Source organism: Ovis aries, chromosome 3 (assembly GCF_016772045.2).
Source record: "Ovis aries strain OAR_USU_Benz2616 breed Rambouillet chromosome 3, ARS-UI_Ramb_v3.0, whole genome shotgun sequence".
NCBI classification, from domain to species: Eukaryota; Metazoa; Chordata; class Mammalia; order Artiodactyla; family Bovidae; genus Ovis; species Ovis aries.
In genome coordinates this window covers 101,001,958-101,026,973 of record NC_056056.1, presented here as the reverse complement: position 1 = coordinate 101,026,973, position 25,016 = coordinate 101,001,958, and the positions used below count along the sequence as shown (strand labels likewise).

At 48.2% G+C, this 25,016-nt stretch overlaps 1 protein-coding gene across 1 annotated transcript in view; it reads right to left on the bottom strand.

Moving 5' to 3' along the window:
- Window positions 1-25,016, bottom strand: part of LONRF2 (LON peptidase N-terminal domain and ring finger 2) — a 75,057-nt gene that overhangs the window by 24,068 nt on the left and 25,973 nt on the right. The window contains 1 exon segment of the mRNA XM_027967056.3: window positions 1-25,016. This exon segment is cut by the window's left edge and continues 24,068 nt beyond it. Coding sequence (XP_027822857.2) covers window positions 24,822-25,016 — 195 coding nt within the window. The 3' untranslated portion in view covers window positions 1-24,821.

The following is a 25,016-nucleotide window of genomic DNA, read 5'->3' as shown; positions in this document are numbered from 1 at the left end:
CTGGCTAGGGCCACTCTCTGGTGGACTTTGAAGGCCCCACGACGGGTAAGCCTCAGTAGCTAGAGCCCGATCGGGTGAAACTCTCCTTCAAACATTCTGAACTGAGGACTTGGCCTAGAATCTTCCCTGTGGGCACGCGTCAGGCACTTAAAGGCCATTAGGGCGCGGGCCACTTAAAGACTCCCGTGACAGGACAAGGGGGTCATGGAACGGGCTGGAGACCCTTAGGGTGCCCGCTCCCAGCAAGAAAACTTCCGTGCAACGGTGTAGGCACATAAATAGTTCCAAAAGCATACCACAAACCCAACTTCCTGGCCGCCACCGCTCCCGGTAGGATTTCTGGTGGTTGTCCTCAGTGACTCTTCTCTCTGCTCTCCCTCGGCAGCATGGGAAGTAACATCGGCAAGTCTGATGAGCCTGCACTCACGGCACTGGATGTACGTTCAAAAGCAGGGAACCTGAGATTTCCGACGCTCAGGCCATCAAGGTCTGGGGGACCGTTGTACGGTTGGACCCCTGGGTTGCTTCGGCTAATTTGTTCTCACAAAGGTGGTAAACCTCCTCAAACTAGATGAGGTGACCCAGGGGCCCGACAAAAACCCAGCCATGTTCCTTAATCGGCTGACCGAGGCCCTCGTCCAATACACCAGGCTGTCCCCTGAGTCCCCCATCGGGGCGGCCACCTTGGCCAATCGTTTTATCTCCCAGTCTGCCCCCGATATCCGAAAAAAGTTGGCCAAGGCCGAGGACGGCCCTCAGACCCCTATCCCAGACCTGGTAAAAATGGCTTTTAAGGTCTACAATGCCCGCAAAGAAACTGCTGAGGCCAGCCGAAAGGCAAGGCTCAAGCAAAAGGCCGAATTTCAGGCAAGCCTCCCAAACCAGCAAACCCAGGCCTTGGTAGCGGCCCTGCGGCCGGCGGCGGGCTCGGGGCCCCAAAACCCCCCTCCGGGGGCCTGCTTCAAGTGCAGCCAAGAAGGGCACTGGGCCAAGATGTGCCCCAATCCGCGGCCTCCTTCCAAGCTGTACCCGTTGTGCAAACGACGAGGACACTGGGCTAGTGACTGTCCCCAGGCCTCTCGGGCCCTGACCTCTAGGGGCCGGGGACCAGAGCGCCCCAGGGAGACCTCCTGCCCTCCTCCGGCTTTGGAGCTGCTGAGCTACGACGGTGACTGACGCCGCCCAGACTCGGGGACCCCAATAACCCAAGCCGAGCCCAGGGTAACACTCCAGGTAGCAGGTAAGTCCATCGATTTTTGGGTTGATACGGGGGCTACCTATTCGGTCCTTCCCTCTTTCGGAGGCACTCTATGTCCTTCCCAGGTTTCGGTTATGGGCACTGACGGCCAACCCTCGTGTCCGCTCCAAGCCCAGCCACTATCCTGTCAATTAGATTCCTGTCTATTTACCCACTCCTTTTTGGTCATCCCCTCCTGCCCTACTCCTCTCTTGGGAAGAGATATACTTGCTAAGCTCAAGGCCACTCTTCAGCTAGCTCCAGGGTCGGCTCCCACGTCAGGGGGCCTTCCTAATGCTACTTGTTGACCCTCCAACCTCTTCTGTTAACCCTGAGGTCTGGGACACCCGAGTCCCGGTGGTGGCTCGGCACCACCCTCTGGTCCTCATCCGGCTAAGGGACCCCACCTGTTTCCCAGCCCGGCCCCAGTTTCCTTTGTCTACTCGCAACCTCAGGGGGCTAAAGCCCATCATCGACCGTCTCATGGGACAGGGTCTCCTGATCCCCACGACCTCCCCCTGTAACACGCCTATCCTCCCTGTTCGGAAGGCTTCAGGAGGCTACCGGCTAGTGCAGGATCTCCGCCTGATCAACGCGGCGGTAATCCCTGCCCATCCACTTGTCCCTAATCCCTACACCCTCCTTTCTTCCATACCTCCTCAGACTTCTCATTTCACCGTTATTGACCTCAAGGACGCCTTTTTTACCATCCCACTCCACCCCGACTGCCAATTCTTCTTTGCGTTCACCTGGACTGACCCCAACACCCAGCTGACCACACAACTCACATGGACCATACTCCCTCAGGGGTTCAGAGAAGTCCCCACTACTTCGGGCAGGCTCTGTCCCGGGACCTGGCCAGATGCTCGCTTCGCCCTAGCACCCTCCTCCAATGCGTAGACGACTTGCTCCTTTGCAGCCCCTCAGAAGAGACCTCCCGACAACACACTACAACGTTCCTCAATTTCCTTGGTTCCCAGGGTTATAGAGCCTCACAATCCAAAGCCCACCTGACTCAGACTTCTGTCGTCTATCTGGGCCTCCAAATCACTCCGACCACTAAAGTCCTGACAGCAGACTGGTGTAGCCTCCTCTGGTCCATCTGCCCCCCAACCGACGGAAACCAGATACTGTCCTTCTTAGGCCTGACGGGATTCTTCCGACACTGGGTCCCAAATTATGCTACCCTGGCCAAACCTCTATATGCGGCAGCTAAAGAGACTCCCACAGGGCCGCTGTCTTCCCCCACCGAAGTGACTCAGGCCTTCCACGCTTTACGCTCAACCCTATTGGCTGCACCTCCTCTCTTTCTCCCAAATCCCAACTATCCACACCATCTATACACTGATGAAAAGGGAGGGATAGCCTTTGGAGCCTTGGTGCAACCGATTGGCCCCGAATTGCTGCCTATTGCTTACATATCCAAACAACTTGACCCCACAGCCAGGGGATGGTTCCCCTGCCTGCGGGCACTAGCGGCGGCGACAACGTTGTACGCCGATGCTAAAAAGCTGATTCATGGCCAACCCCTGACCATCTTCTTGCCTCACCGTCTTGGTGACCTTTTAGCCTCTAGATTTCTTTCTGAACTCAGTGAGTCCAGGCTCCAACAATTTCACCCGGTATTTCTGGACAATCCTCAGGTTTCCGTGGGCCGCTCCCCACAATTAAACCCGCTTTTCTCGCTACCCTCACTCCCTCTCTCCTCAGAACCCCCAGCCCACTCATGCTCGGAGGTCCTTGAGTCCCTTGTGCAACCACCCCACAACCTGTTCTCCAAACCTCTACCAAATCCAGAGCTAACTTTGTTCGTCAATGGGAGCTCAAAGCGAGACCCCAATGGAAACCGAAGGGCGGCTTATGCTGTGGTAACCACCCGGGAAGTCCTAGAAGCTCAGCCCTTGCCACCCGGGACGACTTCTCAGAAGGCTGAACTAACAGCCCTAACTACAGCCTTACACCTAGCAGAGGGAAAGAGAGCCAATATTTACACAGACTCTAAATATGCCTTCTTGACTGCCCATTCTCACGTGGAAATCTGGAAAGAACAGGGATTCCTGACCACTAAAGGATCCCCCATCTGTAATGCCCCCCACATTACTCGACTGTTGGATGCCATATCCCTGCCCAAAGAGGTCGCTATCATACACTGCAAGGGACACCAAAATACTCATGACATTGTCGCTCTGGGTAATAATATGGCAGATCAAGTGGCTCGACAAATCACCGTACAACAAGCCCCCGAGCCCCTGCTGACTTTGAGATCCACCCTCGACCCAGATTATTCGAGCAAGGAAGCCAGAGCCTTGCCGGCGCAAGAAGGGGCTCAGAGGCACCCGTCGGGATGGACACTACTCCATAATAAACCGGTGCTTCCTGAGCACCAGGCTAAGGCCATAATATCCCAAATCCACAATACCCTCCACATCGGACCAAGGGCTCTCTTTTCCTTCCTCAGCCCTGTCTTCTCTCCCCAACATCTCAGACAGACCATATATGCCGTCCACCGCTCCTGCCTAACATGCGCCTCCACCTCTCCTCAGGGAGGACTCCGACCCCCACAGGAGACTCACCAGTTGAGGGGACATATGCCCGGGCAGGATTGGCAGATAGACTTCACCCACATGCCCAGACATCGAACCTACCGCTGTCTGCTGGTCTTGGACACCTTTTCAGGATGGGTCGAGGCCTTCCCCACCACCCGGGAGACGGCAGCGGCGGTGCCGGAGGTCTTGACGGCTCATCTCATTCCCAGATTTGGGTTGCCAAACTCTCTCCAGTCTGACAACGGGCCTGCATTTATCTTGCAGATCTCTCAGCAGGTGGCTGCGGCCCTGGGTATCGGCTGGCATCTCCACATCCCCTATCGGCCCCAATCGTCAGGCAAGGTAGAGCGGATGAACGGCATCATCAAGACGCATCTGACCAAGCTTGCCTCAGAGCTGCGGCTGTCTTGGGTCGACCTCCTTCCTCTGGCGCTCACTCGCATTCGCACCACACAACACTCCAAAACAGGTCTGACCCCTTTTGAACTGCTCTATGGAAGGCCCTATCTCCTGACTCACCTCCCAGAGGGAGAGGCTCCCCCACTCGCGGGGTACCTCCCCCTCTTCTCCCTCCTACGATCCTTGCTGAGGGAACACGCAGACCGGGTCCTGCCAAGACCGACAGATGACGAGGGGGCCACTCAGCTTCTGGCCCCAGGAGATCAGGTACTGCTAAAAACCCTGAGTCCCCACCCACTACGGCCTCGCTGGACAGGACCCCATACTGTAATCCTCACCACTCCTATAGCAGCCAAACTCCTGGGACACGAGCCCTGGTACCACCTGACCCGACTCAAACGAGCTCCCCCGGGTCTCCCAGAGACAGGGCTGGCCCTGGCCCCGACCCCTCCTCCCGATCACTCCTACCGCTCCACCCTCACGGGGCTGATCAAACTGATCATTACCCGAACCCCTCTGTCGCCGATTCCTGAATGACTGAGAGACCACTGTCCAAATCGATCTGATGCTGGCCTGGCATCACCCGCTGTGGCTGCTGACAATTACAGCTCTGGCCATACTTTTTGCCATTGGATTAGCGGCCGCGGCCCCCCGCGATTGGTCCCTCTCTCTTCGACTGTCCCTGGCCCTCACATACCTAGTCACCTGCTTCCTACTCCTGGGGTGCTATTCCCTTGGGACACCCTGACCTGGTTACCAGCTCCATCCTTACAGGACCCCCGAGGCTGGTTGTCCGCCGCACCCCTTTCACCCCAACCTCAGAACGATGCGGGGCTCTCTACTCTGGGTTACTCTGGGGGAACTGGGGGTCCTGGAAAAAGGGGGACACACCAACCAAAACCCCCACCAGCCCTTTCAGGTCACCTGGATCTTAAAAAATGGAGAGATCTACGAAGAGCTAAACCGGACCATAGCCACCCAACCGAAAGATAAGTGGTGGCCTGACCTATACTTTCACCTCCAACAGCTAACTGAGACCTCATGGGCCCGGGCATATCTCAGAAAGGTCGGGTTTTATGCCTGCCCGGGACATCAGCGGGAAAACATAAAGACCTGTGGGGGAATGGTGAGCCGCTACTGTAAATCCTGGGACTGTGTCAACACGGTCCAGCTGATGGTGCTGCGACAGCAGTACCAAGGGCTTCCAACAAGCACTCCGTGACGAAATTAACGGCAGACGCCCCTGTCATCCCGGCCACACCCTACCCCTCGCCGCCCCCGTTCAGCAGGAAGTAGCCAGAGAGGACCGACGCCCCTTGTCCTATATCACAAAGGCCGGGATGAAAGGTCGGGCAAGGTCGGGCATGTTGAGGCAAGCCCAGACATGTTGAGGCATGCCCTGAAAAAGTGCCGCAGACAAGTCCCGGAGGCAGGCCGACAACCAAGCCGTCCAATCAGGTGCCGACACGGAGCCCTTGGACACCAATCACCGCTGTAGCCCGCGCTTTCTTCCTTATATGGGAGCCCGGCCCTGGCTATAAAACCTTTCCCCACCCCTCATACCTCGCAGACTCCCTTTGCTTCCTTGCTCACCCACCCCCGGGAGTTCTGCCCGAGAGCAAATGCCCAATAAAGGCTCTGATCAACGGTCCATAGAGGTGGCTCTTTCTTCCCGTGGCATTTCTTACACAAGTGAGATGGAAAGACTCCATCACTGGCCAGTGGAAGGGGCCTGATCCACTCCTTACAACAGGAAGAGGATTCGGATGCGTATTTCCCATCGGGGACTCCAGCCCTATACGGATACCAGCAAAAAACCTTAAATTATACCACAGGATAGAGATCAAATCTCAAATCTCAAAATCTGACACAGATTAAAGAGACACTCACGTACTGAGCCCAAGAACAAAAAGTTCCTGAGGCGATCTTTCCTTCCCTTTCAGATCACCGATGCGGCGACCCTGGTGGACACTGCTCCTGGCGATCGTCAGAGTACCTATCCTCTCCTTGGTGACCTTCGTCATTGCCACAGCTGTGCAAGTTTTTAGAATCTTTGAAGCCCGGGTTTAATGACACACAAGGCCATCAACCATGAGGGTACAACAGTGTCAGCATCCGTGCTGAGAGTTCAACAAGCTCAGACCATCAAGGTTATAAACAACACATCCACTGCCTCTGCTCAAGGATTTCAAACCAGCTCACACCAGCTCAAACACCTGAGATCTTCTGGAGGAAGAGATAGGGGCATGGTCTATGTTAAAGTTTTTGATTGGCTCTCTTGATTCTGTACACGTGGACAGTGCGTGATTACCATAGACTCCTGTTAAGCTCATGACAACTTGACCTTTTATGCATATTATAATTTGGCCTTTAACGTGATTGGTGCAACTATGGCACATTATAATTTGACCTTTAACGTGATTGGTGCAACTATGGGAGGTCCCTCGCAGAACCCCCTTGCTTGCCTATATAAACCAAGAGTTTGTGGCAATGAAGCGGAACTGCTCAGATGGAACCCCTTTCGTGTCTGATTGTCTCTCGCTCGCCAAGGGGCTGGCTTGGCGGACAGCAGGCTCTCCTCTCCTCGGGACCCCTCGGCTTTGCTGAGGGAAGATCCACTGCCTCTCTCTTTCTGCGGAGCGCCCCCCGCAAGCTCCAAGAGGGCATCAGAGGACAGACAGACTGAAACCACAGTCACAGCAAAGTAGCCAATCTCATATCATTGACCACAGCCTTGTCTAACTCAATAAAACTAAGCCACGCCTTATAGGGCCACCCCAGTCGGATGGGTCATGGTGGAGAGTTCTGACACAATGTGGACCACTGGAGAAGGGATTGGCAAACCACTTAAGTATTCTTCCCTTGAGAACCCCATGAACAGTATGAAAAGCAAAACAGACAGGACACTGAAACATGAACTCCCCAGGTGGGTAGGTGCCCAATATGCTACTGAGATCAGTGGAGAACTAACTCCAGAAAGAATGAAGAGTCAGAGCCAAAGCAAAAACAACAGGCTGTGGATGTGACTGGCGATGGAAGGGAACTACCAATGTTGTAAAGAGTAATACTGCATACGAACCTGGAATGTCAGGTCCATGAATCAAGGCAAATTGGAGCAGCGAGCAGCTGAGAGGAGAACCCCATGTCCAAGTTCAACAGCGGCGGCTGGGAGGAGATACCCCATGTCAAAGGTAAGGAGCAACAACGGTGCTTTGCTGAACCAGCTGTGAAGAGATACCTCACGTCCAAAGTAAGAGAAATCCTAGTAAGATGGTAGGAGCTGAGAGAGGGCATCACAGGCAGACAGACTGAAACCACCATCACAGCAAAGTAGCCCATCTGATCACATGGACCAGAGCCTTGTCTAACTCAGTGAACCTAAGTCATGCCGTGTAGGGCCACCCAAGACAAACGGGTCATGGTGCAGAGGTCTCACAAAATGTGTCCACTGGAGAAGGGATTGGCAAACCACTTCAGTATTCTTGCCTGGAGAACCCCATGAACAGTATGAAAGCAGAAAAGATAGGACACTGAAAGATGAACTCCCCAGGCCGGTAGGTACCCAACAGGCTACTGAGAAGAGTGGAGAACTATTCCAGAAAGAATGAAGAGACAGAGCCAAAGCAAAAACAACAGTCAATCTGGATGTGACTGCTGATGGAACGAAAGTCCTATGCTGTAAAGAGCAATACTGCTAGCGACCTGGAATTTTAGGACCACCAGTCAAGGCAAACTGGAGCAGCCAGAGGCCGAAGGAGATACGCCATGTCCAAGGTCAGGAGAGGGGGCCGAGAGGACATACCCCCCGTCCAAAGTAAGGAGCAGCGGCGGCACTTTACTCAAGCAGGCATGAAGAGATACCCCACGTCCAATGTAAGTGAAACTCATGTAATACGGTAAGAGCTCAGAAAGGGCATCAGAGGACAGACAGACTTAAACCACAGTCACAGCAAAGTAGCCAATCTGATCACATGGACCACAGCCTTGTCTAACTCAATGAAACTAAGCCATGCCATATAGGGCCACCTAAGTCAGACGGGTCACTGTGGAGAGTTCTGACAAAATGTGGTGCACTGGAGAAGGGAATGGCAAACCACTTAAGCATTCTTCCCTTGAGAACCCCATGAACAGTATGAAAAGCAAAAAGGAGAAGACACTGAAAGATGAACTCCTGCTGGGATCGAGCCCAGGAGATCCCACCCATGGCAAGGTCATGCGAAGGAGACCTGATAAGCAAGGCACAGGACTCGAGGGACTCCCTTGGCCGATCCCACCTGTGACAAGGTCATGCGGAAGAGTCCAGATGAGCAAGGCAGATCAGGACTCGAGGGACCCCTGGACCTGCTTGAGCATCTACCCCAAAACAAGAATCTCTCTGTCTTACTATTTTATGCCTTTCACCAACTCTTCTGATATTAACGGCGGGGGGTGGGGGTGGGTGGGGGGCTATCCCTGACCACCTTTCTCTGGAGAAAATCAACTTAGGGCTCTAGTTGATACATCTCCTGGGCATGAAAGGAGTATTTCAATTCAAACCCCCTGTTAGCCTTCTAGCTTACTAGGCAGGCTTATCCAGACTCTTGCAACATTGTTGAGCCAATGCTTGCTGCCAAGTTCCCTCATCCCTTATGCATTGTGTTCCTGGGAGTGCACAGAGTTAGGATGTAGAAAAAACAAGTAGTAGCCTTAGCATTAGCAACATTAGACTTTGAGTTAATAAGTTTTCTTTGCTGTAACCCACTGAACCTTTGCTCCATAAAAATGTAACTGTATACTTTAAGGGTGACGCAGGCTAAGGAATTTAAGAGAAAACATTTCAAGGGAAAGTAAGTGTTCTAGCTGACCAACCTTTATCAAAAAGGGGTCATAAAATGTCAACAGGCCTCCAGGCCAGAAGATAATGTACAAAAAATAAGACCCTGGTTTATGAAACGGTATGCAGAAAGAAACCTGGTATCGATAAAACTTAATACTGATGGAATGTTGAGCTGACTCCGCATTTTTTCACATTGCTCAATGTACAACTCAGTGTATAAAAGCTCCCTCTGAAAATAAAGTGACAGGCCTTGCTCACCAAAGCTTGGTCACCCCGTGTCATTCTTTCATTCTTTTCGCCAACGCCGTCCATCCTGATGTTATCCCTGGACTCTGCTGAGGCTGAACCCCAGCAAGTGGCGCCCGAACAGGGACATCCGAAGGTAAGCTCCCCCACCGTGCAGTTTTTCGGGATGGCTAGGACCCCACTCAGGGTGCCGTGGACCCCCCTGCATAAGATAGGTAGGTTGAGTAGGAGTGGGTAGTGTTGAATCTTTCTTTGCAGACAGAAATCTCTGACATGGGTAACAACGAGTCAAAAGAACGACAAGTCTTTATAGAGTAATTTTGCAACTGTTAAACAAAAGGGGAATTAAAGTTAAGGCTAATGTTCAATCCTTTTTTACATTTGTACAAGAGCAATGTCCTTGGTTTCCAGAAGAGGGCATTGTTGATTTAGATACCTGGGAGAAGGTTGGGAAACAGTTGAAAACTTATTATACTTTGCATGGGCCAGAAAAGATTCCTGTAGATGCTTTTGCTCTGTGGAATATGATTAAGAATGTCCTGGACCCCCGTCATGAGGCTGTTAGACAGCCTATGGGGGAAGCTATAGCAGTGGATGGTGGTGGGTCCCCACCTTCTGCGCAGATCATATTTTCTGCCATTGACAAAGAAAAGGAGGGAGACTGTGCTCTGCCTCCCGAGGAAGGAGAGGGCTTGCAGGACGCTGCGGCCAGGCGCCCTGGCGAGCCCCCTCCCCCTCTATGCAAACCTTTAAAAATTTATCCACCACTTTCTGATTTAAGGTGACCACTACCACCTCTGCTTGTACCTACCAGGGCCCAGGAGTTCCCCACTTTGCCTCCAAAGCCTCCCAGAGCATTGCATAAGGCTAAGAAAGATAAAGAGGTTTTTTTTGAAACAAAGGAGTTTTTAAAGCAGACAATATTTAAATGCAAAATTTAAATGCACAATATACAGAGCCTGCTCCTTGGAGAAAACGCCCTCAGGGGGGCCTCACCCAGGCTAAAAAAAAAAAGAAAAATAATCATAATAAAAAAGATTCTACAAATAAAAAATGTTTCTCTTGTGGCCAAATGGGGCATTTTTGCCAGCAATGTTCTGCCAAGCAGGGACAACAAGCCATGCCAATCAACCCCACGTAGCTCAGGACTGGACAGCAAGCCATGCCAATCAACCCCAGGTAGCTCAGGACTGGACCTCAGTTCCACCACCACACAATATTAACCCCTGATGTGCAGGTCACTCCAACGGGAGTGGCCGGCCCCCTGCCTGAGGGCACTATAGGACTTGTGCTAGGGCGTAGCTCGCTTTCTTTGCAAGGTATTTCGGTGGTGCCTGGCGTAGTCGATTCTGATTATACTGAGGAAATTAAAGTTTTGATCTTGCCGCCTACTAAAACTGTACAAATTAATAAAGGTTAAAGAACAGCACGGCCTTTGCTTTTACCTTATTATCAGACAGGAAAAACCTTGACTTCTCAAGCTAGGGGCCCCAGAGGATTTGGATCTAGTGACCTAGTTTTTTGGGTGCAGGAAATTACAGCTTCTAGGCCTTTAAAAGATCTTTTAATTCAAGGAAATAAAATGTCAGGGCTGTTAGATACTAGAGCAGACATCTCTTGCATTGCTGGAAAAGATCAAAAAGACAATTAACTGCTGAAGCTCAAGAGGCTTTACATAAGGTAAAACAGGCTTTGTCTAATAGCTATGTAAAAATAATTAACCTCATAGCCCCTTGGCAGTCTGTTTGCCTAGCTACTCCCATTGCACCACAGGTGCCTTGTGGCAGGAAGGCCCTCTAGAATGGGTTAATCTTCCTGCTCAGGCCAAAAGGGTGGTAGCCTCATACCCGGGACTCGTGGCTGCTCTTATTTTAAAAGGGAGAAGATGTAGTCTTGAATTATTTGGCAAAGAACCATTAGATATTGTAATTCCATATAACAAAGAAAAGCTTGATGCTCTCCTAATGTTTGATGAAAATTGGCAGATTGCTATAGGAAACTATTTTGGTCAAATTCTACAGCATTTACCCTCACATGCTTTGTTAAACTTTATATCTAAACACCCAGTTATTTTCCCTGTTAGGTACAAACAATTCCCTATTCCAGATGCTCAAATGGTCTTTACTGACAGGTCAGCTAATGGCAGAGCTTCTGTAGTTACAAGAAATCAGCATAAGGTTTTACAAACACAGAAAACTTCAACTCAAAAAGCTGAACTCACAGCTGTTATAGAGATTTTCGTTCTATTTGCAGAAGAAAAATATAACCTTTATTCTGACTCTCAGTATGTGGTCAGGCTGTTTCCACACACTGAGATTGCAGTTCTGCCTGAAAACAAAACTACAATATTCCACTTATTAACTAAATTACAACAACAAATTTGGAAACGGAACCAAGCCTTTTACACTGGCATTGCCAGCCCATTCTGGATTGCCCGGACCTTTAATTGTCCTAAATGATCCGACAGATTCGTTAACCAAGGTCACAGTGACACCTGCCTTTGAAGAAGCCCGAGCCTCTCACTCACTTCATCATCAAAATGCTACCGCATTAAGGTATCAGTTTCAGATTCCTCGAGAATCTGCTCGAGAGAGTGCTCGTTCCTGTTCAAATCATCCTACTATGAAAAATCTGCCTATGAGAGCTAACCCTCGTGGTCTTAAACCTACTATGCTCTGACAGATGAATGTGACTCATATTTCCTCATTTAAAAACCTGTCTTTTGTTCATGGAACCACAGATACTTCTTCTCATGTCATCACTGCAACTGCCCGCACGGGGAAAGCGTGTAAAGGTGCAGTGCAACATCTCTTTACCTGTTTTCTCATATTTAGGCTTACCAAAGGCTTTAAAAACTGACACGCTCCTGCTTACACTTCCAAGGCTTTCCAAAAATTTTATATAAAGTTTCAAATAAAACATAACACAGGCATCCCTTATAACCTGCAAGGACAAGCTATAGTAGAAAGAACACATCAAACATTAAAAATACAAATCCAAAACCTGCAAAAAGGAGAGTTCAAATATAGTTCCCCCATCAGATTCTTCAACATGCTCTCTTTGTAATAAATAACCTAAATGCTGATTTGTCCGAAACCACTGCAATGCTTCATCACCGGTATCCAGAACAACAAAATAGAAAGCCGTTGGTGAAATGGAAGGACCTCCTCTCCAGACAATGGAGGGGTCCTGACTCATTGTTAACTAGCAGTTGAGGATATGCTTGTATTTTTCCACAGGACGCAGATTCTCCAATTTGGATCCTGGACAGACTGATTCATCATGTTGCAGCCCCCCAGGCACCCGGTTCCCCCACTGCCTTGACCACAAAAGAGGAAGGTCACTCCTCTGCCCCTGCCTCTGCTGCCCACCTGGAAAGTCCAGCAGAACCCAAGACAACCAACATCAGAGATCCTGGATGAACAGCGAGTGGACCCACCCACCAGACAGTTGTCACAGCTCCATATAAGAGATCATGTTCCCCCTATTCCTTTATGCCGCGAAAAATCACCAAGATGCCCTGCTTGGGCGACTCGGCAAGCCTCCATACCTACCTGGGGGCAGATTAAAACACTCTGCCACCAGGCACAGGGGATAGCTTCTGCACAGGGATCTTCAACCTCCCGAGAGAGTGTTTATTGCTATGCTTGCCTTACTATCTTGCCAGGTAAGCGCCTCCTCTTCCACACCGGGAAATTACTGGACATACTTCCCTGATCCTCCTACTTTTGAAGTAGTTACATGGAGCAGTGACCCTATAAGGGTTAATACAGACCAACCTCGTCTTCTGGGAGGATCTTATACTTCCTATGTAAAAGGCCACTACCCTATTAATTTCAATTATACCTTCAGGGGATTGGCAGACGATCATCCTGTTTGCTTTAACTTCCCCTTTAGCCATACAGACAACTTTATTACTCCCACTATAGAGGGATATATCGGAGCCCTCCAGAAAGGCAATTCTGACAGATTCCCCAACCTCAAGATTTACATTTAAAGGGGATAGGTCAGTTTGGATATTACAAGCTCGTATGCCCAGGGTCCTTGACCCCTATAAATCCTTATTCCTCAAAGCTCCATCAAAATATCCAAATCGTAATGATGTTGCTCCCTCAGATGTCATATGGAAAACTACAGATGACCGTTTAGGGTATCTGATTTGGAAATCTTGTACTTATAATTAGAAAATTGATTACAGAATACCAGGAGGAGGAAATTATACAATTCAGGACTGGAACAATCCAAATCCAGGTCAGGACGCAACATCTGACTGTGATTTTACCGAGAGACTTGCCAACTGGCAGGAATATTCGGTTCTGTGGCCATTAACCGCCAACAGATGGCACCATCATCAATTGGTTCCTCCTATGTGGTCCTGTGCGACCAAAGACAGAACCTTTCGGCATCCGGAGACTGGGAGAGCCCTTGCCGCTACTGCCTCTATTACTTTAACCCAGCCAGAAAATGATTCTATTTACCCTATTTTAGCTTGTCTACCCTCTCCCTATGTTTTCTCTTCACTAACGATTCCGGAAGACTTAATATACAAGTGAATTACTCAGGTGGACCTAACGTAGTATCTTGTGAAGAATGTATGCTCTCATCTTGTCTGACCCCTCAATATAACGTTTGTTCCTTTGTGGTGTTACAACGTCCACCCTGTATTATGGTGCCTGTGACTGCAGCCACTTATTGGTATAACTATGGTCTTGCTGTGTTACAACAATTACAAGATTTAATGCGATCGCAACGGTTTGTGGGCTTACTTATCTTGGGAGTATCAGCTTTAATGACTACAATTACTTCTGTTACTGTGGCAGCGATAACACTGCCTCAACAAGTGCATACTGCTCAATATGATCATGTCTGAAAACGTTTCTGTAACACTGGCAACACAGGAAGTTACAGATAAAAAGCTGTAAATGAAGGCAGATGCCCTGGAAGGAGGGGTAACCATACTGGGACTGAATCACAGACACTAAAAGTGAAGCTGGCACCGTCCTGCCATGCCGACTGCCGGAGGGTTTGTGTAACACCCCTAACAGTGAATGAGACAGATTATAACAGAGAGAAAATTAAAAACCACATTTCGGGGGTATGGAATAGTTCCAACATTAGTCTAGATTTAGGGAAACTTCATAATCAGATGAAGACCATGGAACACTCCTGATTAGATTTTACTGTCACAGGAGCAACAAATGACTTTTCCATACATTTTCTAACTTTATTTCAGGGAAAAACATTCTGTCTAGTATTTTTAGCTATGCTGCCGCGGCCGCTCTATTTCTACTTCCATAATTATTCTTCCTTGTATTGTTAAAACTCTTCAACAGAACACTCAGAAGCTTGCGACTGAATTACATCTGGCTGTCTTAAAAAATAAAAAGGGGGAGATGCCAGGAGCCAGCACAGGAGATCCCACCCATGACAAGGTCATGCGAAGGAGACCTGACAAGCAAGGCTTCAGGACTTGAGGGACTCCCTGGGCCAATCCCACCCATGAGAAGGTCATACGGAGGAGACCCGATGAGCAAGGCACATCAGGACTCCAGGGCACCCCCGGACCTGCTCGAGCGTCTACCCCAAAACCAGAATCTGTCTGTCTTACTCTTTTATGCCTTTCACCAACTCTTCTGACATTAACAGGGGGCTATCCCTGACCACCTTTCTCTGGAGAAAATCAACGTAGGGCTCTACTGATAAATCTCCTGCGCATGAAAGGAGTATTTCAACTCAAACCCCTTGTTAGCGTTCTAGCTTACTTGACAGGTTTATCCAGACTCTTGCAAAATTATTGAGCCAATGCTTGCTGCCAAGTTCCCACATCCCTTAGCCACTGTGTTCCTGGGAGTGCATATAGTTAGGATGTAGAAAAAACAAGTAGCAGCCTTAGCATCAGCATCATTAGACTTTGAGTTAATACGTTCTTTCTTTGCTGTAACCCACTGAACCTTTGCTCCATAAAAATGTAACTCTGTACTTTAAGGGTGATGCAGGCTAGGGAATTTAAGAAAAAACATTTCAAGGGAAAGTAAGTGTTCTAGCTGACCAACCTTTATCAAAAAGGGGTCATAAAATGTCAACAGGCCTCCGAGCCAGAAGATAATGTACAAAAAATAAGACCCTGGTTTATGAAACAGTATGCAGGAAGAAACCTGGTATCGATAAAACTTAACACTGATGGAATGTTGAGCTGACTCCTCTGCATTTTTTCACACTGCTCAATGTACAACTCAGGGTATAAAAGCTCCCTCTGAAAATAAAGTGACGGGCCTCGCTCACCGAAGCTTGGTCACCCCGTGTCACTCTTTCATTCTTTTCACCAACGCCGGCCATCCTGAGGGTATCCCTGGACTCTGCTGAGGCTGGACCCCGGCAAACTCCCCAGGTTGGTAGGTGCCCAATATGCTACTGAGATCAGTGGAGAACTAACTCCACAAAGAATGAAGAGACAGATCCAAAGCAAAAACAACACCAGGCTGTGGATGTGACTGGCGATGGAAGGGGAAGTACCAATGTTGTAAAGAGCAATACTGCATAGGAACCTGGAATGTTAGGTCCATGAATCAAGGCAAATCGGAGCAGTGAGCGGCCGAGAGGAGAACCCCATGTCCAAATTCAACCCCAGTGACCGAGAAGAGATTCCCAACATTCAAGTTAAGGAGCCACGGCAGTGCTTTGCTCGAGCAGCCATGAAGAGATACAGCACGTCCAACGTAAGTGAAACCCAAGTAAGACGGTAAGAGCTCAGAGAGGGCATCGGAGGGTAGAGAGACTGAAACACAGCAAAGTAACCAATCTGATACCATGGACCACAGCCTTGTCTAACTCAGTGAAACTAAGCCATGCCATGTAGGGCCACCCAAGACGGACTGGTCATGGTGGAGAGGTCTCTCAAACTGTGTCCACTGGAGAAAGGAATGGCAAACCATTTCAGTATTCTTGCCTTGAGAACTCCATGAATAGTATGAAAAGGAAAAAAAAGATAGGACCATGAAATATGAACTTCCCAGTTCAGTGGCACCCAATATGCTACTGGAGATCAGCGAAGAAAAAACTCCAAAAAGATTGAAGAGACAAAGCCAAAGCAAAACAACACCCGGTTGTGGATGTGCTGCTGATGGAAGGGAAGCACCAATGTGGTAAAGAGCAGTACTGCATAGGAACCTGGAACGTTGGATCCACAAATCAAGGCAAACTGGCCCAGTGAGTGGCCGAGAGTAGACCCCACACGTCCAAGGTAAGGAGCAGAGGCTGCGCTTTGCGGGAAGAGATGGGAAGAGATACCCCACATTGTAAGTAAGGAGCAGCGGCGGTGCTTTGCTGGAGAAGCCGTGAAGAGATACTCCACATACAGCGTAAGAGAAACCCAAGATGGTAAGAGCTCAGAGAGGGCATCAGAGGACTGAGAGACTGAAACTACAGTCACAGCAAAGTAGCCAATCTGATCACAGCCTTCCCTAACTCATCAAAATAAGCCATGCCGTATAGGGCCACCCAAGTCGCATGGATCATGGTGGAGAGTTCTGACAAAATGTGGTCCACTGGGGAAAGGAATGGCAAAACACTTCAGTATTCTCCCCTTGAGAACCCCATGAACAGTATGAAAAGCAAAAAAGACAGGACACTGAAAGATGAACTCCCCAGGTCAGTAGGTGCCCAACAGGCTACTGAGAAGAGTGGAGAACTAACTCCAGAAAGAATGAAGAAATGGTGCCAAAGCAAAAACAACAATCAATTTGGATGTGACTGCTGATGGAACGAAAGTCCAATGCTGTAAAGAGCAATACTGCTAGGAACCTGGAATTTTAGGACCATGAGTCAAGGCAAATTGGAGCAGCCAGAGGCTGAAGGAGATACGCCATGTCCAAGGTCAGGAGCGGTGGTCGAGAGGAGATACGCCATGTCCAAGGTCAGGAGCAGCGGTCAAGAGGAGATACGTCATGTCCAAGGTGAGGAGCGGCGGTCGAGAGGAGATACGTCATGTCCAAGGTCAGGAGCAGTGGTCAAGAGGAGATACGTCATGTCCAAGGTCAGGAGCGGCGGTCAAGAGGAGATACGCCATGTCCAAGGTCAGGAGCGGCGGTCGAGAGGAGATACGCCATGTCCAAGGTCAGGAGCGGCGGCCGAGAGGAGATACGCCATGTCCAAGGTCAGGAGCGGCAGCCGAGAGGAGATACACCATATCCAAGGTCAGGAGCGGCGGATATAAGGAGATACCCCGCATCCAAAGTAAGGAGCCATGGCGGCTCTTTGCTAGAGCAGCTGTGAAGAGACACCCCACGTCCAAGGTAAGAGAAACCCAAATAAGATGGTAAGAGCTGAGAGAGGGCATCAGAGGACAGACAGACTGAAACCACAGTCACAGCAATGTAGTCAATCTGATCACATGGACGACAGCTGTGTCTAACTCAATGAAACTAAGCCAAGCCATGTAGGGTCACCCAAGACGGATGGGTCATGGTGCAGAGGTCTCACAAAATGTCCACTGGAGAAAGGAATGGCAAACCACTTCTGTATTCTTGCCTTGAGAACCCCATGAACAGTATGAAAAGGAAAAAAGATAGGACACTGAAAGATGAACTCCCCAGGTCCGTAGGTGCCCAATATGCTACTGGAGATCAGTGGAGAACTAACTCTAGAAAGAATGAAGCTGCTAAATCACTTCAGTCGTGTCCGACTCTGTGTGATTCCATATACAGCCTCCCACCAGCCTCCGCCTTCCCTGAGATTCTCCAGGCAGGAACACTGGAGTGGGTTGCCAATTCCTTCTCCAATGCATGAAAGTGAAAAGGGAAAGTGAAGTCACTCAGTCGTGCCCGACTCTTAGCGACCCCATGGACTGCAGCCCACCAGGCTCCTCCGTCCATGGGATTCTCCAGGCAAGAGTACTGGAGTGGGGTGCCACTGCCTTCTCCAAGAAAGAATGAAGAGACGGAGCCAAAGTAAATACAACACCCGGTTGTGGATGTGACTGGTGATGGAAGGAAAGTCCAATGCTGTAAAGAGCAATACTGCACAGGAACCTGGATTGTAGGTCCATGAATCAAGGCAAATTTGAGCAGCGAGCGGGTAAGAGGAGATACCCCACATCCAAGGTCAGGAGCGGCAGCTGAGAGGAGATACCCCACGTCCAACTAAGGAGCAGCAGCTACGCTTTGCTGGAGCAGCCGTGAAGACACACCCCACGTCCAAGGTAAGAGAAACCCCATTAAGACATGAGGAGTTGAGAGAGGGCATCAGAGGGCAGACAGACTGAAACCGCAATCACAGCAAAGTAGCCCATCTGATCACATGGACCACAGCCGTGTCTAACTCAATGAACCTAACAGCCAAACCCTACAGGGCCACCCAAGATGGTTGGGTCATAGTGGAGAGTTCTGACAAAAAGTGGTCCACTGGAGAATGGAATGGCAAACCACTTCAGTATTCTTGCCTTGAGAACCCCATGAGCAGTATGAAAAAGGAAAAAAGATAGCACACTGAAAGAATGAGTCCCCAGGTGGGTAGGTGCCCCATATGCTACTGGAGATCAGTGGAGAACTAACTCCAGAAAGAATGAAGAGATGGAGCCAAAGCAAAAACACCACCCAGTTGTGGATGTGACTGGTGATAGAAGCAAGGTCCAATGCTGTAAAGAGCAATATTGCATAGGAACCTGGAATGTTAGGTCCATGAATCAAGGCAAATTGGAAGTGGTCAAACAGCAGATGGCAAGAGTGAACATCGACATTCTAGGAATCAGTGAACTAAAATGGACTGGAATGGATGAATTTAACTCAGATGACCATTATATCTACTAAGGGTAAGAATCCCTTAGAACAAATGGAGTAGCCATCATGCTTAACAAGAGTCCGAAATGCAGTACTTGGATACAATCTCAAAAACGAGAGTGATCTCTGTCCATTTCTAAGGCAAACCATTCACTATCACAGTAATCCAAGCCTATGCCCCAACCAGTAACGCTGAAGAAGCTGACGTTTAACAGTTCTATAAGACCTACAAGACCTTTTAGAACTAACACCCAAATAAGATGTCCTTTTCATTACAGGGGACTGGAATGCAAGAGTAGGAAGTCAAGAAACACCTGGAGTAACAGGCAAATTTGGCCTTGGAATGCGGAATGAAGCAGGGCAAAGACTACTAGAGTTTTGCCAGAGAACGCACTGGTCATAGCAAACACCCTCTTCCAACAACACAAGAGAAGACTCTACACATGGACATCACCAAGCTGCTTCCCTGCCCTGCCTGGCCTTGCCTGCAGAAACATCAGTACAATGAAGGCCCTGCCCCCTGCTTTCCCTTCACTCCTGTGTCTGCCTCCCCGACTGCTGCTTCCCCAGAGCAGTGTGTCCCTCATTTCCAGCAAACTGTGAGTAACAATGAAACTTCTTTCAATGGCACTGACCCTCTCTGTGTTGTCACTCAGTCACTGTTGCAAATTAAGACCCAGGCACAAATCAGAGCTACTGCCCCCAACATGGCCAAGTACAATGGCAGCACTTTCATTTCTTCGTTATTTTATTCTGCCAAAATATCCTAATTCAGTTTTTGTTGTTCAGTTGTTCAGTCGTGTCTGACTGCTTGTGACCCCATGGGCTGCAGCGTGCCAGACTTCCCTGTCTCTTACCATCTCCTGGAGCTTGTTCAAATTCATGTCCACTGAGTCGGTGATGCCATCCAACCATCTCGTCCTCTGTCTCCCCCTTCTCCTCCTGCCCTCACTCTTTCCCAGCATCAGGCTCTTTTCTAATGAGTTGGCTCTTTGCATCTGGTGGCCAAAACATTGTCTTTTTGATACATACTTAAGATTCACTACTAAAAGCTACTTTATAGCATTCAGCAGCTTTTGGTACTTTGTTGTTTTTTTTTTTTTTTTTTTTTAGCGCTAAGTTGAGAGGTGAAAGTCCAGGTAAGGAATTGTGAAGGTGAAAAGACCTTCTTCTGGGACACAGAAGTCAATGGCTTAGAGTTAGGCATCCAGGCCTAGTGGAGGGGAGGTGGTATCTGGCAACTTTCAGGGTACCGTTTCTCCTGTGTGGCTGGTACAGATGTCCCTACCATTCAAATCTGGCTCAGATGATAAAGAATCCACCTACCAACGCAGGAGACATGGGTCCAACCCCTACGTTGGGAAGATCCCCTGTAGAAGAGGATGGCAGCCCACTCTGGTGTCCTCGCCTGGAGAACTCCATGGACAGAGGAGCCTGGCAGGCTACCATCCATGGGGTCGCAAAGAGTTGGACATGACTGAGCAACTAACACTTTCCTTGGGAATTAGGTGTTGATGAACCATAGAATCAGAACAGGGCCTTTCAGGAGGGATGGCGCACTAAACACAGAGAGCTTCTTCCTGCGAGCTGCCACTGCTACTCACGTTAAAATGGGAGAAGGGAAACCTCCCTACCCGACTCCAGGCACAGCTGCATAAAATGAAACCCGTGCTTTACACAAAAAGAAACCACCCTCATTGATTTTCCTCCTAATGAGCTATATTCATTCTTCTCCATATTTTTTAGATTTCTTTACTATTTGAAAGACAGCATCTAAATTTTAAACAGTAATTTAAGTGGTGGGAGAAAATATAAAGACAGACAAGAAGGAGAAGAAACAGATGAATATTTTTTAAAAAGCAGGTCATAGATCCGAATGACTGTATGTAATATAGCTAGGTCAGGCAATGGAGTATTTTCGTTGTATCAATGGCCAACTTTCAAATAATTTTATGACAAAATGGTAATATCATGGTTCACAGCAATTTTACCATCTATAAATTTGTTCTTTGATGACTGAAAAGCCTTGTCCTAAGACTTGACATATGTTAAGAGTTGAGTTACAACTTACTAAATGTTTTCTTGGCATTTTCTTGGTGTGGGTGAAAGAAGCAGTTCAAGCAAAGACATCTCTTTGATTATAAGGATGTGATCCTTATTATATAAAATGGGATCACCTTTCAAAATTTGGCATGTGAATTGGTTAGAACCTATGGTGGTTGCATGGATAAACCTGGAAACTTTAAAATTTTTTTAAATTTGGAACTTAAAAAAAGATTCTTTCAATTCAGATGACAGGGATACATAGGAAACAAGATACCCACCCCCGACCCCAGCAAAATTGCCTGGACTTTCAGAATACTGTCTGTCACGGTATCAGCTGCATTTCAAAGACACAGGCAGGGATGGAATTATGAATCAAGTCACGCAGGAGAGTGACTGGAAAAATATCTAACAGAGTGTACTATGCTTCCAGTGTTAAATTAAAGGAAGAAAAATTACTCCCCTACACTTTTATCACTCTAAGCAGATTCTGGTTTTATTCTGATGTAACTAGAGCATTAGGACCAGAAAGTTTTCAGTGAAGTTAAACTGGAATGCTCTGACTTTGAACAAGGAATTACATTATTTTCTGAGATATCCACAGGGAGGCATGTGGACCACTCTGTTTTAACTAGACTTGTAGCAAACCAGAGCTGGGATTCCTGGAAGTTTGTAAAAGGAAGCTTTCCTCCTAATACGACTTGGGATATTGTTTCTTTCATTTGGCTTCATGATAAATAACGTAATCCAAGTGCTCAGGAAGCACCCCTCTCCGTCTGTTTTGAATGATGTGGAGGTGTGAGGCTCCACAGAGCATGAAGCGGCGGCAGTCCCTTCCCTTTGGTGTCAAAAACCAAAAAAATAAAAAAAGAAGCTTTTGACTTAGAAAATGAACTTACGTTTGCCAGGGGAATGGATAATTAGGGAGTTAGGGATGGACATGTACACACTGCTATATTTAAACTGGATAACCAACAAAGACCTACTGTGTAGTACAGGGAATTCTGCTCAATGTGATGTACTAGCCTGGATGGGAGCAGGGTTTGGGGGAGAATGGATACATGTATATGTATGGCTGAGCCCCTTCAATTTTCACCTGAAACTATCACAACATTGTTAATCTGCTATATCCCAATACAAAATAAACAGTTCAAAGCTAAAAATAAAGGAAAAAATTTCTGCTGCTCTGGTCTGCATCATCACTGCTGACCAGGCTTTCATATGAGAACACTCGGAATGACAATACGGCTCAGAAAGGGGCAGACCGAATCAGGACGAGGTAACAATGACTCTGGTTAAAGAACTGCGTGAGTTACGACATTTCAAGCGTGAGGCTGAGAAAGCTATAGCATCCAGCTGGGAGGAGGAAACTCTTATACTCTGAGCACAGAAACTTAGCTTCAGGACATCTCCTGGAGAAAGTAGGATCACACTGTGGTTATCTGGACACCCCCACACAGAACAGCAATGGTAAGGCTTTAAAAGATTTTCAAGAAGAGAAAGACCACGGTCAAGGAACACCCACGGCGGCCAAGAACCACTTCTAACAGAGGCTGCTGGCACACTGCAGCTTTGCTTTCTGTTCAGTGATCAGCTTAGGCTGTAATGCCTAAAAATGGTGACCACTACTGTCCATGCAGGGGCTTCCCAGGTGGTGCTAGGGGCAAAGGATTCACCTGCCAATGCAAGAGACGCCTGGGGCGGCGAGATTCCCTGGAGAAGGAAATGGCAACCCACTCCGGTATTCTTGCCTAGAAAATTCCCTGGACAGAGGAGCCTGGCGAGCTACATATAGTCCATGGCATCGCAAAGGGTCGGACATGACTGAGAGACTGGGCACACACATTGTCAATGCATGAATTAATAGCATATTTTAGAAATCGCTTGGCCAAATTGCCTTTAAACCATGTTTAAGATGAGATTTGAGATACACAGTGTGTAAGGCACTGGAAACAGGGATTGGAGAATACCTTCAAATTTTCTCTTTGTGATTAAGATAAGTATTTGCTCACTCCATTATGAAACTCGAGTTTTAGCCACTGAAACCTCCTACAACTAAAAACAAATATGACTATGAAGTCTTTCTAATAAAAATGCTTGATGGATTGATGAGCCAACCACCACTGGCCATCATTAACTGCATTCTTTAAAGCTCAAACATCGCATATCTTGAATGAATAATAAAGCAAAACTCAAAGCTGTGATAACTCTCCGGTGTGGTTTTCATCATCTCGTCATTAAAAACATCCAACTCACAGACCAAGAAGCCACCTAAACATACCAGCTGTTAGGCCAGTGAGAACGAGTCAGCACATCATGTTCAAATGGTTATTCCAACGAACATCATCAATGTGCACTAGGGGGTTGGAAGTTATACACTGTATTTCAATAGATAACAACTAGTCTGATCACAGTAAAACTTAAAAAAAAAAAAAAGAATTTTTAGGCTGGGTTTGGAAAAAAAACTTGCTAAATATTTACATCCCATACCCACCTCCCTCTCTCTGTATATTGTCCTGGTATGCTTTCTTGGGATAAACAGATACCGAATTCATAGCAGCTTTTTAATGTCTATCGGTGGATGGATTACTACTACTACTAAGTCACTTCAGTAGTGTCCGACTCTGTGCGACCCCATAGACAGCAGCCCACCAAGCTCCCCCGTCCCTGGGATTCTCAAGGCAAGAACGCTGGAGTGGGGTGCCATTTCCTTCTCCAATGTATGAAAGTGAAAAGTGAAAGTGAAGTCGCTCAGTTGTGTCTGACCCTCAGCGACCCCATGGACTGCAGCCTTCCAGGCCCCTCCGTCCATGGATTTTCCAGGCAAGACTACTGGAGTGGGGTGCCATTGCCTTCTCCAAGTGGATGGACAGTGAGCTCAAATTTACTGATGGGTCTAACATCTAATGCCATTCTGCGTAGAAACACGACATTTTCTAAATGCGTCACACCCACTGGATTAACAAGGCACTGCGTTTCCAAGGGGTTCTCTGCACTGTTTTGGTTGTATTCTTAACATCCCAATATGGGTAGAATTCTAGCTCCCTTCATTCATCCTGTGGTGTGTGGGCGTGCATGTGGGTGTGTATGCATGCACAAATACATATCCTCAAATCAACTACACTGTTTCCAGGTTTTTCTACATCCAAAGTACACCTTCTTATATTCTGATATTCATTTAGTTAAAATATGGAATTTACTACATTCGACACAAGAACACAGCTCTATTTGGTTCTATACTACTTCGTGGATAAGGACTAACTTCAACCCCCACACTGGACAACGGTTTGCTTCCTCCATTTCACAGTGACACACAAAGCATGTTTTCAGCTAGCCCGGACTCCGAGAAATATGCTTCCAGATAACAAGACAGTTTCCCTCTTACTATCCACCCACCCAAGCGAGCTGTTCCCATCTGGAGGAGCAAGACACTTCACTGGGAAGGCAATCTTCTTTCTGGCAAAACCTAAACCACTCTTCCATCATCTTTAGTGTGCTGAGACTGGATGCATCTGTTCCAGAGAGATTTTTCAGGTTGTTTTCCAACCATGAGATCCATTCAGATTTCAGGCTCACCTTGTGTGAAGTCAGATTCCATCTAGAACAGACTTAACTTCTGAGTAGGAGACAACGTCTGCCAAGTGTTCCATTCTGAAGCCCTATCAGCAAGCATTTTACAAAGCATGGTGGATGGATGTTAACTCGTCCGTGCCCGGCACGCCTCATAAAAACTCAAGGCGTTCCAGAAACCTCGACAGAAATCAACTACTTCTCTCCCTGCTATTAACGCGCTCTTGCCGACTATTCCTCTTACGCGTGATGATGACTAATATTCGCCGAATGGCAAGCAGGTGCTCCTTCAGCGAGATCATGCCCAGTGTGGCCAGTTGAGCCTTCCGTGCCAATGGCAACACCGCCAGCATCCACCAGGACCACGCGGGACCACCAGGGTCACT